Genomic DNA, 15,028 nt, shown 5'->3' with positions numbered 1-15,028 from the left:
GAACCTTATAGTCTCAGACTCCTAGAACATTTTTATTTCAATAGTTATTTTGTAGGTTCTTAATTTAACTTTTAAGGGTTTTACTATGATATATCCTTTATAATATATATACATATACATATACATACATATATATATATATATATATATATATATATATATATATATATATATATATATTAAGGTAGAAAAGTAATTATGCATTTTTGAGTTTTGATTTTAAGTTTTATTTTTTTTATAAAACTTAGATTATAATCTTATGATACTGTGTATTATGTATAGTGTAATAAAATTCCTCTTTAATTAAAGATTAAACATTCTGAACATAAAATTAGCATTTGTAGGTAGTTTAATAATAATAATAATAATAATTTATTAGAAATATGATTCAACAAATAAACTTCCTTGTTAAAATGTATTCTATTATTATTTTAAAAAAGTAAATAAATCAATCCCATGGTTATGAACATAATAAATCCAATCCAACACTTATATCAAATGCATGATAAAATTATAGTATAGTATTGTTCTAATCAAGAGAATAATGGAGACCCTAAGATAAAACATTTATCGGGTTATGTTTTGTTCCCCTTATGTAATTTAACGTGTAGGAATTTTGATATGAATAGTTCTTGTTTATGGTCTATATTTAATATATTACTAATAAAGAGTTATGTAAAGGTCTTAAGAGTAATATGAAAATTCACTTATTAAACATATATTAATGTGAAATTAATAGAATATGAAGCAGTGGAGACGATCAAAAGATAGGATCAGACATGAACTTACAATATTTGTAGAGATACTCGTTTAATATTATTACGAGTAATAAGTTGACAGCTAAGCTTGTAAAGGTTTGCAGTTGGGGCAACCTTTTGGAATTTACGAAGCCCAGAATCCATTAGGTGGGACCCAAAATTAATTAACCTCTAATCTTCTTCGTTATTTATTATTAGGAAATCATCACACATAAACCAATTTATTACTCGGAAAAAGTACAAATAAATTTTCTTGAATCGCTAACCTATTTACTGTTGGTTTGTTGGTCGTTGATTGTTGAACAGTAAATTCCCGCGACCTAACCTCTTCCCAAAGAATAGTGCCTAATCAAATGCTCTAAATTCCCAATTTCTATAAATACTTTTTAATTTAATTAATAGGGATGATTATAAATTAAAATTAAGGATAATGATACTATGACAACATTTTAACACTATTTACATGTCATTCTGTTATTGGTCGAAAATTACTCTACAATCAATAATAATAATCGTAAACATCAATATAAACCTATCACATAATATCATGGTGTTAAAATATTATCAATAAAATATTATTAAAATATCATTATTCTAAAATTAATTTATTAAGAAGTTTTTGTGCGTGTATATAATATGTTCGAATTTGACCGTTATTTAGCGTGAGACTTTTTATCTTTTTGGAGTATAACATAAAATTTACCATAATTTTTTATATATTATAAAGGGTGAAAGAAAAAAAAAACTATTAAGTCTCGTATAACACGTAATGTGTAGGAGTTGATATAAGACAATATACAAAAGAATCTTAAATTAATAAAATTTAATACAGAGTATAGTTAGTGTAGCAAATTTTACATAAATAAAAAACACCGACTTTATGCGACTAGTTAATTAATAACACAAAATTTTGAAATAGATGTTGTTATTTTTGTGTTCTATTTACTAAGTTTGTGTTTGTCAAATATTTATGAGAGTTTTAAATGGTATACCAAAAAATGAGATGTGGTAAGCTAACATCTTATAAGGGAGTGGGCTAAAAATCCTAATTTACCCTGTCGAGAGATAACCTTATGGACTCGTGTGTGAATTATTCCATCATAATTACTAATTAGAACTTTATGTTAGTATTAATTATTTCAGTTAAAACATTATTAAATATTTGCATCATTCAAGTAATATAATTACAAAAGTTATTTTCTTAAATTATTATTTTTATTTTGAAAAAGTAGATTGACAATTTAGTCTGTCATGCCTCATTTTTAGTCTATCAATTTGGTGGTGAGGTAGGGTAAGCCAAAGCAGATTAATAATAGGTTGAAAACTTCAACTTGATTAACCAAATTTTAGCAAATTGACAACTAGCATGCAAGTCCAAACCTGTTTTGCCACTCTTATCATAAAAGATATGAGAATTATTAAAAATGATAAAAAAATTAAACTTTGTGATATTACATTAAACTTAACTACAAATTTAAGTTTTTTCATTTCTCATGAAATATTTTTTAAGAAGTTTTTCAATCATTTAACTTTATTTCCATCTATGTTAAGAATAATAAATTTTGATTTCATTGTTAATTTTATTATAATTTTTGTTCAATTTTTCTTTGTGTAATTGTATCACCCTCCATTATGAATACATGATCATTGGTGAATTTTGTTTCATTTAAATAAATTATTTATAATATAACAAGAAACTCATTTTATTGAATGAGATAATAATACCATTTATATATTTCATAAATATCACTAAGGGTTTTTACTTACTTAAAGTCATAATAAACACATTTTTTAGGAAGTTTTTTAATATATTATTCTTTGGATAAAATATAATATGTTCATTTCTTATAACTCTAACTCTCAAAATTATACTGGTTTCTCTCATGTCATTCAATTTCTACCTGCAAACCCCTTGGAATATGAGTGAACTAAACAATATAGGACTTTTGTCTTTTAGAATATAACACAAAAATTACAACACCTAACACCATGGTCACCAGTCCCTCTACCTCTTGTGGAATTCCTTTTCTCAAAACTTGGCTTCCTGAACAATATAAATTCATGTGTGTCACCAATGACTTAGAAAACACTAGAAAGTTTCATTTGTCTAACCATGCTCCTTTGGATGCCATCTTTTGTTTCTTGAAACAACCAAACTTGGTCATGCATGTATGCTTCACAAACATTTATCATTTCTTAGATAAATAATGTTAAGAGATTATGCGAAAGTTATAACAAATGATATATGTTTTTCCGTAGTAATTTCAAAAAAGAAAGAAAATGAAAATGAAAATGAGTAAAGCAAATATAATAAATTAATGTAAAAATTAACTTCTAATATTTATATTTTTAATTTAAAAATATAATAAAATTACAGAAAATAAAAAATACAATATTAACGTAAATGTAGTTAATATGTCTTATAATAATTACAGTCTTTTTGGGATAGAGTGTCAAAATATATAATGTAAATACACACGAAAGGAATTGTACAAGAGTTATACCATCTCTTTCCTTGTTTTCATTTTTTTTATTTTACTTACTTTACCCAGAACTAGGAATTTGACCAATCAAGAATAGTGCATCAATGGTCTATTGAAACAACATTGGAAATCAAGAAATATGAAATCACAAAATAGATTAGAACACACCATGCACGATTCATTCTGCTAAAACCTATCAAAGGAGTAGTTGACGTTGCAGCTACCACAGAAAATAAATAAATAAATAAGAGAAACTGTTTTATAACTTTTATGTCTTTGGCAACTGTGTGATGTGAACTAGCCTATCAGCCAAAGGACATTCCATATGATACTACTTTAGCTTTCTGTAAACATTATGAAAATGACTATTTTAACATTATATAATGTAACAGGCTCAACTCTATCTCCAAACACATCAATCATGGTCTCTTTGTATCAAAACCACTTTTTCTTTCCTCTTTAACATCATATTGCTCATCATGCGCCACAAAAACTACATTCTTTTTCCTTTTTCCTAAGTCCATATAATCAACCTTGTCTTACATCAAGAATTTTTTCTTCCGATAAATTTGTATTTATTATTATTTCAGAACAACCACCATGATAGAATGTTGACTTGTAGCATGGTCTACGGAAGTTTCATGGAGATGAAAATAATAATTTATTCATTGCAAATATGTTAAACTTGTCACTTTCACATTTGTGTCTACTCTTTTGTCTACTCTTTTCGTGGTTATAGTTGACAACTTGACATTATCATTTAGTCACTATAGATGAACCACGAAAGGTAAGTTACAAAAAGAATGCATGTTACCGAAAGTAGGAGTCAGTTCACAATCAGACTAATCACAGACCCACAACTTCCCTAATGTTTTCTACTCCAAAAATGTTATGCCCCCCCAAAAAAAAGAGAAGAAACAGGAAAAAGAAAAAGAAAACTCAACATCTGCAGAATTACTCTATTTTCACTTTTCTCATAATTGCTTGAAAGTCAGGAACAAAGAAACTACGATCAAATTGAAGCACAGAACTGCTTAGGTCTTCTTCAAGAGGTACCCCATTATTATGCCAAGGAAGCCAATTAATAAGCCAATGACATATGATACCTCCACGACTTTTGTTGCCTTCCCGCTTCAGTAGCTCCTACAAGCAGTAAAATCATGGCATTAAGTCTTTCCTTACTTCCAAAGCTAACAGTAATATATAAAGAGGATCAAATACAACAGTGACGGCACATAAAAAGGTACTTGTTTTAATTCTAATGAAATCATACTCAGCTATCCACAACAGAAACACACGGTCACAATTCTGGCAAAAATCCGGGAAGACTGTTGTTCCAACATAAATTTTAGGAAAGTAATTGATAGGAAGGGTTGCATTCTTAGCAGATCATTACAGAGGAGAGAGAAAACAGCTTTTTGAAACATCCTAAGTTGAAGTATCTTATACATGGAATTAACGGGTTAAATTATGAAACACAAACATGAATCATATCCATCACAAATGTTCAAAAAATTAAACTCAATAGCTGATGCAGAAAATCTGCGTTTATCATTTTTCCTTACACCAAAAATCAAAGAAGAGTTTGAATACAATGGATTCACCCTGTAATGGATTCAAAATGCATATATATAATAGAAAAAATTGACTGAATAAAACATCGCACATACATCACTTGAAGAAAGATTTGTTTCTCAAAACCATCTTTAAACGAGTAATCGGCATCAACATGAGTAATGTATTTCTATGTTTTTCCATATCATATGGTTTGATTGGAAGTCTAATATCAATAAAAATTGTGAATAGAGTTGAGCAAGAAAAGAAGGCTTTCCAAGTAATGAGTTTGTGAAAAAGCAAGAAATCTCTGAAAGCCTTTGTTTACTTATTGTTATTGTTAAAACCTCCAAATGAAAAATCAGACATTGAAGACAACTCTTGGCGAAATTAATATCCAATTGATATTCTCCAAGTGTAATCATAAGGTTGTTCCTTAATAACTCAATTGCATATATTTACAAAAAAAGGAAAGGCCTTTCTGATTTACCTCTGCCAATTTGTCTTGAGGAGGAGAAACATACACCACTCTCAATTTTCTCTCCTCGACCACATGCCCCGACTCCTTGTTGAACTAGCCAATCCCAACAGCACAATAAATCTTGTAATTCCAGATAACAAAAAATGTCAAATGAAATGCAAAAACAACTAGCACAACACATACCATTTCCGGAGTGATGTCCTTCCTACTAGCACCATCAACAGTTTTTACGATCTGAAGAAGAAACTTATCCTTGCATTGCATATCAGGCGGAGCCTCTTTTTGTGCTTGCATGGTAACTTCCATTTATACAAAAAAAAAAAAAAATCCCAATTCATTACTCAGCCATAGAACACAACTAACCAAAAAGTAGCAATTCGCATTCAAAGTAATCATATCAGTACCCATAACATCACAAGTAGATCGCGGCATGACAATTCCAGTGTTCGGACGAACCCAATACTTCTTCGGATTGGTTGTTTTCACCTGAAAATCGAAACCAAAATCCAAACATAAACACGCAAATTTCACGCAGTCATCAAAGGAACACTGCAAAAACGTGCGGCTTAAATCCTACATTACGTAAAACCACGTTAATTTCACCGGCCGCGATCAAAACCGCCAGACCTCACAACAGAAGCAAAAACAAAACTCACGATCGAACAACTGTCCAAACTAATTAGGAAAACGAAAGCAAAATTGAGCGCTACCTTGAAGGCGACATAAGCATCGGTCTTATTAGACAATTGAAGAGAACATGAGATATGCTTCTTCAGTTCAACTAAAACAAGAAGAAGAAGAAAAGAAATGAGAGAAGTGTGAGGAAAACCCTAGGAGAAAAAAAGAGAGAAGGAGTCGAAGGGAAACTGACAGGGGAACTTGAGTTTGAGAGGTTCGATGTTGAGGAGCTTCCCACTGCTCATGTTGGAGAAGATCGACGGAGTCCGGACGCAGAGAAATTCGAATTCCGATCACACACACAGGGATGTCAGTCTTGACTCAATCCTTTTAGTTATTTGTTAATAAATATTATCCCGTAAAAATAGATGTTCTGTTTCATAAAATTAGTTACTTTCAGTTATGCATACATTTAAGAATCTGGAGAAGACGTGTCATGTTATCAACTATGCCATGTTACAGAGAAAAATAAAAATAAAAACCAAAGGAAGGAACTACACAAGGTATTACTAAAATTACGTCGATTACTATCACATGACCAAATGCAATAACAGATCTATCAATTGTGTTCGTTCGATGTATTAAAAGGATATTGAATTCGATAATCAAACTAAAACAATTTGAGTGCAAAGCTTTCTATAATATGATCAAAATCAATTCAAAAGCAGTGAGTGACATTCTGAAGTTCCAACTCTTTGGAACTTCCTCAACCTTTTTAGTAAGACATGCTTGCTTCTAACAAAAAAAATGGCTTCTGGAATAAAGAGAAGAAGTTAAGGGTAAAAGTGTCTTATCATTTAGCAATATTGGGGTGCAAAAAGAACCGGCCTCAAATTTGCTTTTCACACAATGGGTGTTGCTTCCTACACCTCACTTATAAAATATGGAATTCCCGGATTTGAAAATACATTCTAAAATACTTATTCCAGAAGGTATAAAATAATATATTTCGAAATGAATATTTTAAAAAGTATTTTTGGATCTGAAAATGTTTTTTGAAACATTTGTTCTTGAATTTTTTTACATTTTTTTATATATATAACCAAAACATTTTTTTGTCCATGATTATGTTTCTCTAAATTTTCTTCTCTTTCAATTCTTCTCCAAAAAAAGTACCCTTATCAGAATGAAAAGTAGTTTAGATTTTAAGAAAAAGTTTGGAGGTAAAAAGAAAATTTGGAAGTGCAAGAAAAAATTCTAACACTAATATACCATAGACACAAATATAAACCCAAAATCTTAAACTGTTTGAACCAAATACAAAGCCCTTTATACTACTATTTACAAATGTTTACACATTAACAAAGAATTTCCATCAAACTAATATATCAATCTTGAAATATTTTAAATCATACTTAGATTAATAAGAAATATTTTGCCACTACCCAAAAGTGAACTCGATGTAATGAAATTCCTATCATAATCACAAATTGTAAAAGAGGAAAGAGGCGTAGTGAGCACGGAAACAGCTTTTGACACAAACAAAAGTCACACACAAGGTTGAAAATCTTACCTAAGCTGTGAATAGGTATGATGATGAACTTGAAATTTATTACCCAAATATTAAAAAACAAAAAGATATATCCATAACGGATGATATTGTTACAATATTAATATTAATAATAAACTAATACCAACATGAAAAAGAAAAGGCGTATCTAATTTTTTTTTCTTTTCAAAAACATGGGTAGTATTAGAAGATATGGATAAAGATTGCATATTCATTTTGTGCATGGAATATATTATGCAATATTAATTAGCTGCGGAAGATGGATGATAATTTGGTATTATCCATCTAAACCGATATTAATGATTAAGATGGTAGGGATGCATTGCTACCAACTTTATACTAAGCATACCATAACAGCCTGGAATTTGGCATCATGGGGCAAGTCCAAAATCACCTTTCGGTGGGACTAAGCGACATCAATAAAGCACCAGGAGGTTGCGTACCTGTGTATTAAATTTGTATAATTTTATACTAACTATTTCTAAAATCATATTAAAAATTAGTCATAATATGCCAAATTTACAGTAGATAATTATTTGAAGAAAACTCAGTGATAAGAGAGGGGAAAAAAATCTAAATTGGATTGTGTAATTTGCTTGAGTTATGATTTGATTCTCATTATTATAACTATTGAAAATATACATTATGTGTTCAGATTTTTTAATGGTAATAAAAAATATAATAAAATTATTAATATTATCAATTTTATTATTATGTTATAAATTAATTTCTTTTTGTAATTTTATAGTAAAATAGTTTTTATTTATTTTGTAGGTAATTTTATAATAAAATTAAAAAAGGGTTAAATTTAAAGAAATAATTACTTAAAAAGTAAAATTGTTAAAATAATTAATTTAATAAAAAGAATATTTAAAAGATAAAATTAGAAAATAAATATGAAAGAATCTCGAATATTGTATTTTTTTTCTTCCGGTGAATATTTAAGTTTGAAAATCTATGTGCCCTCTTAAATAAGTTATTAAGCTACCGAACCTAATACATAGTCATGTGTCAACATATTCTATAATTAAGAATGATAATTAAGAAATCTGAACAAAAGTATTATTATTTGGAATTGCATTTCCGCAATGGAACCTAATAGAAGTCTGATCTGTGGATGGGTGTTGTGGGGCGGTGAGCATTTTGATTACGATGGGAAGACATTAGCAGAGAGAGCAGAAAAGGCTCTGAATTTGAAGACGCAAAGTTGAAGAGAAGTGTTGTAAAATTCAGAATAGGCTATGATAGGTTTTCAGAGTGGTCCCTCTTTTATTTGTTGCTGCTAACGCGACAACAAAGTGCTTCTTCTCAGGACTACCACCGTATCTCAAGTTGGTGTCCATGCACCTCTCACCACAAACACACAACCCAAACTCAGGCCCTTAGGCCCATACGATCCTCCTCCCTGGGTATTAGGCCCATCTCGTAACCCCGTTTCTTCAACAATTCAAAGCGTGTATCCCACAGTTTCTCTGCGGAGGTGATTGGCGAAGTGTCTAGAAAGAAGCACACGTGTGGGGCAATGGGGACAACAGAGCTAGCTGTATCCAGACTTCAAACACCACGAGTCAGCGCCTCGTCACCTTATCGGAACTTCAACTTTTTAACCCTCTTTCACGCAATCACTGCTACGTCAAAATACTTCACCACTGTACCTTTATTAAATTTTTAAAACAACGTTATCGATTCTGGATATTATTAACACTTTTAATGGTTTATTTTTATTATATTTATATATCACGTCACCAAATATGTATTTTACTATTACGTCTCGTTCTGTTGCGTAATAATTTTTTTATGTGCACGTGATCCACATTTGTCAAGGACTTCCCCTGACGTAGATTCGAAGATGAGGAAAAGACCTGAAGTTCAGTTCATAATAAATAGTGTTCCAAATTATGAACATGGAAGTGGAAAGTGTCGTCATTCTAAAAAAGCTCACTCAACCTCTTTTTTCCCATTGCTTCATAATCATTAATACATTGCCAATGCAACACGATTCGTCTGGTTAATTACTGTGTTACCAATCACCTCTCGCAATTTTCCTGCTTCTAGTCAATTTCTCGACCAAATAAATTCTATTTTTTTCTATGCCATGAAGAACTAAACATATCAAATTTCCTTTACTACTTACATCTTCCTATCATATTGACTCCTTCGTTTATAACTGGTTTCTTTGTCCCCTTAGGATTGTATTCATGAGTTCATGTTTGATTGTTTAACGTTGTTGTATGCATCATCAACGTAGTCAGCATCAAGTTCGTGAAGAAGTTTGATGGCACGATAGACAACATCAAGTCCGTGACAATGGTTCTTCTTTGACGAGAAAGTCAGCCACACCTTTGGGGCAGGCTACCCGCATGGAGTACACTAAGATTCGTCGTCGTTAGTTTCACATTTCCTCGTCGAAAATCGAACTTATAATAAAAATTAGGCATAATATCCAATTTTGTCCCCACTTTGGTTCGGAAATCTCAAGTTAGTCCCTTTATAGAAAAGTGAGTTTAATGGATCCTTACTTGTAATTAATTGACTCTAATGAGTCCCTTCCGTTAAATAGAAGGAAACGGAGTCAGTGGACTGATGATGTGGCAGTTGTCTTTGGTGAGGTGTCTTAATTATCTTTAGAGATTCTGACAAGCTAATCGAGTCTTTCATGCTGCACGAGACCGATTGGAGAAAGCTTTTAATTTTAAACAAAAAGTGGAGCAATATTAGGCCCCATTTCTTTAGACACTGTCAGGACAAGGCAGATGCCATAGACAATCCAGTGCTGAAGAACAAACTGCTCTGGCTTGGAAAGAAGCTTAAAGAGGTCTTTCATTGCTTATTTTGATATTGAAAATTATACCCATCACTCTGTCATCATGATATGGGTGGTGACTAATTAAAATCAATCTGGCACAGTTCTGTTCTATCTAACCTTTTATCCTCCACCCCTATAACAAAGAAACGTCATTAATGGAAACGTTGTATGTCTAAATATTATACCAATCCTTTAAATTGTTATTTATGGCATTCACAAAGTCATTTAATACTCCTCTTCTTCAGATAGATGAAGAGTTGCAGAGACACAATGAACTTATCCTAATGATCAAAGAGAATCCATCTGAAATTAGTGAAATTGTTTCAAGGAGTCGTAGAGATTTCACAAGAGAATTCTTTATGCATCTTCATACCTTAGCTGAATCTTCTGTCAACAATCTTGAAATCATATTACATTTTCACTAATTTTCTATAATCAAATTCATCCCGAGAAAAATCATATTACATTTTCATTATCATCTCTCCACGGACGGCCATCGTCGGACGCCGCTCCAGCCCCTCCTTCTCGCGTGCGAGGGAGGACCTCGCTTTTCACGTACGCCCCAGATCTGCTCCGAATCCATCCTTGTCGCGCCTCGATTCAGCCACCGCGGACGGATCCCACGCCGCCGCACGTCACCAGGACCTAGATGGCTGCGACGCTTCTTCTCTCTCCGCTCGCGGCCCAGATTCACCGCTGCCCTCGCCGGAGCTTGCTTCTCCACCGACGCCACCACTCCCTTTTTTTCTTTCCCTCTTCTAAGAAGGGTTCTTTCATCTCCAGCATCACCACCGAACATTTTCCCCTCTCTTTTTACTCATTCATTTTTTTTCTGAACCACGTTGCTTAGGTTTTACTCGATTATTACATTCTTTAATTTATTTTAACTCTCTTTTGTGGTAATGATGGGGCTGGGAAGAATTGAGAGATGATGGGGGGTTGGAGGAATTGGTTGGAGAAGATGAAGAAGGTGGTGGTGATAAAATACCACCAAGAACAGGAGGCACTGCAGGAGGCACTGCAGGAGGCACTGCAACAGGGAAAGCATTTGGAGAAGGGTTGGTTGAAGCCATCACGACACAAATCTTCCCTCAAAAGCAAAATGTACTAGTTAAACACTTCCATCACCATTCCTCTGATACTTTCTCAAACCACCATCACTCCAAATTCCTATGCTTTCCAGAAACAAACTCGACACAGCACCCCAGATCAAGCATCAACAAAAAATTTCAATTTTCAGATCAACCCTTCTACAAGCAATGCTCGAATTTCTTCAGAGAAAAAAAAAACACAACCACCATGACCCAATCCCTTAAAAAAAAACACTTAACTTTGGCAAAGAGCAAAAAGTCAATACCCACAAACAACTTTCAAGAAAGCTAATACTTTAGTGAGGTACAACTGCCACATCATCAAAGACAACTGCCACATCATCAGTCCACTAACTCCGTTTCCTTCTATTTAACGGAAAGGACTCATTAGAGTTAATTAATTACAAGTAAGGATTCATTCAACTCACTTTTCTATAAAGGGACTAACTTGAGATTTTCGAACCAAAGTGGGGACAAAATTGGGTATTATGCCTAAAAATTATTGTGAATGACAATTCGAAGGAAGAGAACCTAGTTATGGTAAGAATAAATCAAAGCCATGCAGCACAATTTCATGATGATTCCAAGATACACTTATTCAACTTCGTGTTACCTCCTCCATTAATTTATCCACATACACAACAATTTCTTTTTTACTTATTTCTTTTTCCATATCATACATATACATTATTTAAAGATTAAAAACACAATAAAATATAATACTTTACCAATGATAAATATAAATAAAATAACTTAAGAGGAGTTCATTTAACGTAAGTTGTTTGCAGCTCCAAACTCCATAATCTACATGTGGAACATCATATATCACACATTAATTAGATTAATGAAATGGAAAAAAATCCGTGATGGACAAGAATCTTCTGTATTGGCGTGTCGAGACTCAAAGCAGCAATGGTCCCAACTTCAAAGGGATGGCCAAAACTGAATTGAAATAAATTTACGAAACAATAATTCCTTGGATCATCTATTTGCCTCTTTTCTCACAGCTGGAATTTTGGACAGCTTCCTCCATCCCATGACATCACTGTTCATCAGCAACTCCAACACATATTACCATTCTAATAATTAAACAAGTACATAAATTCCAGGCCTCAATAAATAAATATTATTCTGAATCATTTACGTTACTTACAATTTTTACAATACCATTCCACAACTATCCAGAGTTTTGAAAGAAACAGTGTATAGCTTTCCTATTAAGTAGACACACAGCGCATGACCCAAAAGCCCGCCCTATTTCAATTTACAGAAAGGCCCGACCCGTGGCAGGAACAGGGAGGGAATCCAGTGTGTGTGGAGTGCAGCATGCGCTAGTTCTTGTCCCGATTCAGTCTATCCCAGAGCGACGCGCAATGCCTCTTGGCGAATCCCACGCGCTTCTCTACCAGGTCATACACAACCTCAAATCCTTGCTGCTGGTAATTCCCGAGTGTGGCCCCCGGCCCACCGCTCAGCTCACGCTCATCTCCACCGTTCATCAACATCAAACACCCCACCCTCTTCTTCCCCTTTGTCTCATCGCTGCCGTCCAAAAACTCGTAAAAATAATTCTTCCTAGGCAGCACCACACTGGAATTCCCTCCAGCAAAACGCAGCGTCATAACAGGAACTTCCGCCACCGCGTTCAAATAATAGCACGGCGCAAGTCCAGTTTTTTCCTCAATCTGATGCGCGCGCTGGTTGACTCGCACGACTCGGCGGTCAAACTCGTCAACAATCGAGTTGTAAAACGTCTCCGGCAACATCGTGAACGTTGTGCCGGAATCCACAACAACTCCACCGTCTCCTCGATGGTTCACCCGCCGCAGCATCTCCGGCGCGGGAATATTCTTTTTCCCTACAGAGATTCCGATTAAGCTAACGATATAAAAATAAGGATGCTTAGGGTTTTCAAGCATAGGCGTGTACACAAACTCAACCATTTCACCGCCATTGATCTTCTCCTTTTCCTTCTCCTCGTAACGACCGAGAATGAGCGGACTCGATTTTCGAACTCGCTCAGAGTCAAACGAGTGAGAAACAAGGCAGTACGAAAAGCGGTTTCCGAGTTGAGGAGACAGAGTGGCTAGCTGCGCCGGGAGAGAGAGCAAACCGCGGCCAAATCCGGCGACTCCGGTAGGTTCAGCGAGAGCTGTATGAGCGCAACCGAAGGTGAAGTTTCTAAGAGACAGAGAAGAGAGAGAGAGGGAGTCACGATACAGACGCGCGACTAAGCTTCCGTCGCCATAAGCGTAGTAAAACAGGGGACACTTGAAACTGGCACAGTCGGAGGTTTCAATCGATTCCAGAGGGCAACGAGCCATTGCGCAGAGATCGGAAGAGGGGGCTAAGTTGTGCGCTGCGGAACATGCGAGAGACTTGCACGAAACGGCGACGCTTCGAGTGATGTTGGCTGGCGGAGAGGCGTTGGGTTCGTTGGGCTTTCCCTCGCAGAGAATGCATTCGAAAGGGGCGCAGGGGAACCATACCAAGTCACTGCCTGTGTCCATGTAGAGGGTTATGGGCTGGGCCTGGCGGCCCAGGTTGAAGGAGAGGGTGTAGTCACTGCCAGGTGAGAGGGGGAGGGAGAGTTGGCGGCGGAAGCGGGCGGTGGAACGGGCGGAGGTGGATTTCAAGAGGTGGTGAGTGGTGTTGAATTGAGCATGGGAAAGAGTGTGTGTAAGTGGCAAGAGTAGCATTTGGAAGGAGGGATGTGAAAGACATAGTACGATGAACAAAACCAAGAACAACAACATAGTGGAAGTCATCTGTTAATGTGCATGAACGAAAACAGAGTAATGAGTTGTTTTTGAATTTGTTGTGTTAGTAGGAAGAGTGAAGTTTTAAGAGAGGGAGGGTTTATAAAGGGGATGAAGAGTGACAGCGATGCAATGGATTTGGTGGCTGTGGTGGCGGGCTCACTTAGGACACTCTTATGTGAACTTATCTTTTTTAACAATGCTAACTTCCTTACATTTTCAAAATGCATCTCAAATATACTCTTCAATCTCTTTCTTTTTGTCCCACCAACAAATATATCGTTTTGTTTTTTTCCCTGTACGGATGCTACACTCTTAACAATTTTAAAAGACTAAAAGTACAAGTTTATATTTGCAAAATGACTTTTTTAATAATATAAATTTTTTACTCTAATTTAATAATTCTTACTTTGTAACCCGCTAACGCTTTGTTGGTTTTGGTTAAAATCATAATTATTTTATTAAACACTTGTTGGCCTCCTTAAACGGGATTTCGTTTTATTTTTAATGTTTGAATATAATCATGACTTGGCTTTTTCTCAGAGTTCGCCTTCAAACGAGGGATAAGATCAGAAGATGATCCAAGTGTCTGCGTTTATTTTTAATTCTTTTAAGAGGTACTTTTTTTTTTCATTTTCATTGTTTTGAAATTAAGATTACTCATAGTACTGAACTTGAAATTTTTATATATTGAAACCAATTCAGAATAGAAAGGAAAAAAAATATTGTTTAGCGTATTGCATAATCCTATAATTTTTAATTCGGGAATGCATAAAATTACGAAAAAAAATATTAAAATCATAAACTAATATTTAATCTTCTTTCTGTTCTTATAAATTCTTTTACATTTTTAGGTCTCCGTCGTTCTTCTGGGTGAGTTGTTTCATAATTTTTAAAAATCTTAGTCT

At 34.1% G+C, this 15,028-nt stretch overlaps 2 protein-coding genes across 2 annotated transcripts; both read right to left on the bottom strand.

The window, feature by feature from the left end:
- Positions 1-3,878: 3,878 nt before the first annotated feature.
- On the bottom strand, positions 3,879-6,567 carry LOC124827842 (vesicle-associated protein 3-1-like). The gene is made up of 6 exons (XM_047300993.2): positions 6,148-6,567; positions 5,987-6,057; positions 5,681-5,762; positions 5,460-5,575; positions 5,286-5,369; positions 3,879-4,384 (listed from the first exon to the last, which is right to left on the bottom strand). The coding sequence occupies exons 1-6, from the start codon at positions 6,197-6,199 to the stop codon at positions 4,196-4,198; spliced, it is 594 nt and encodes a 197-aa protein (XP_047156949.2). The 5' UTR covers positions 6,200-6,567; the 3' UTR covers positions 3,879-4,195.
- Positions 6,568-12,464: 5,897 nt separating this feature from the next.
- On the bottom strand, positions 12,465-14,305 carry LOC124827844 (putative aspartyl protease At4g16563). The gene has a single exon (XM_047300996.2). The coding sequence runs from the start codon at positions 14,127-14,129 to the stop codon at positions 12,693-12,695; it is 1,437 nt and encodes a 478-aa protein (XP_047156952.2). The 5' UTR covers positions 14,130-14,305; the 3' UTR covers positions 12,465-12,692.
- Positions 14,306-15,028: the final 723 nt, after the last annotated feature.

Source organism: Vigna umbellata, chromosome 1, assembly GCF_029865625.1.
Source record: "Vigna umbellata cultivar VRB3 chromosome 1, Vumbellata_1.0, whole genome shotgun sequence".
NCBI lineage: Eukaryota > Viridiplantae > Streptophyta > Magnoliopsida > Fabales > Fabaceae > Vigna > Vigna umbellata.
This window is presented reverse-complemented; position numbering and strand designations above follow the sequence as displayed.

What these genes read in the sequence shown, in the direction of transcription:
- LOC124827842 (XM_047300993.2), bottom strand. Translation starts at nt 6,199, where the DNA reads ATGAGCAGTGGGAAGCTCCTCAACATCGAACCTCTCAAACTCAAGTTC. An exon ending in ATGCTTATGTCGCCTTCAAG is followed by an intron (nt 5,763 to 5,986) that starts GTAGCGCTCAAT and finishes TTCGATTTTCAG; the next exon opens with GTGAAAACAACCAATCCGAA. An exon ending in ATCTACTTGTGATGTTATGG is followed by an intron (nt 5,576 to 5,680) that starts GTACTGATATGA and finishes TATAAATGGAAG; the next exon opens with TTACCATGCAAGCACAAAAA.
- LOC124827844 (XM_047300996.2), bottom strand. Translation starts at nt 14,129, where the DNA reads ATGACTTCCACTATGTTGTTGTTCTTGGTTTTGTTCATCGTACTATGT.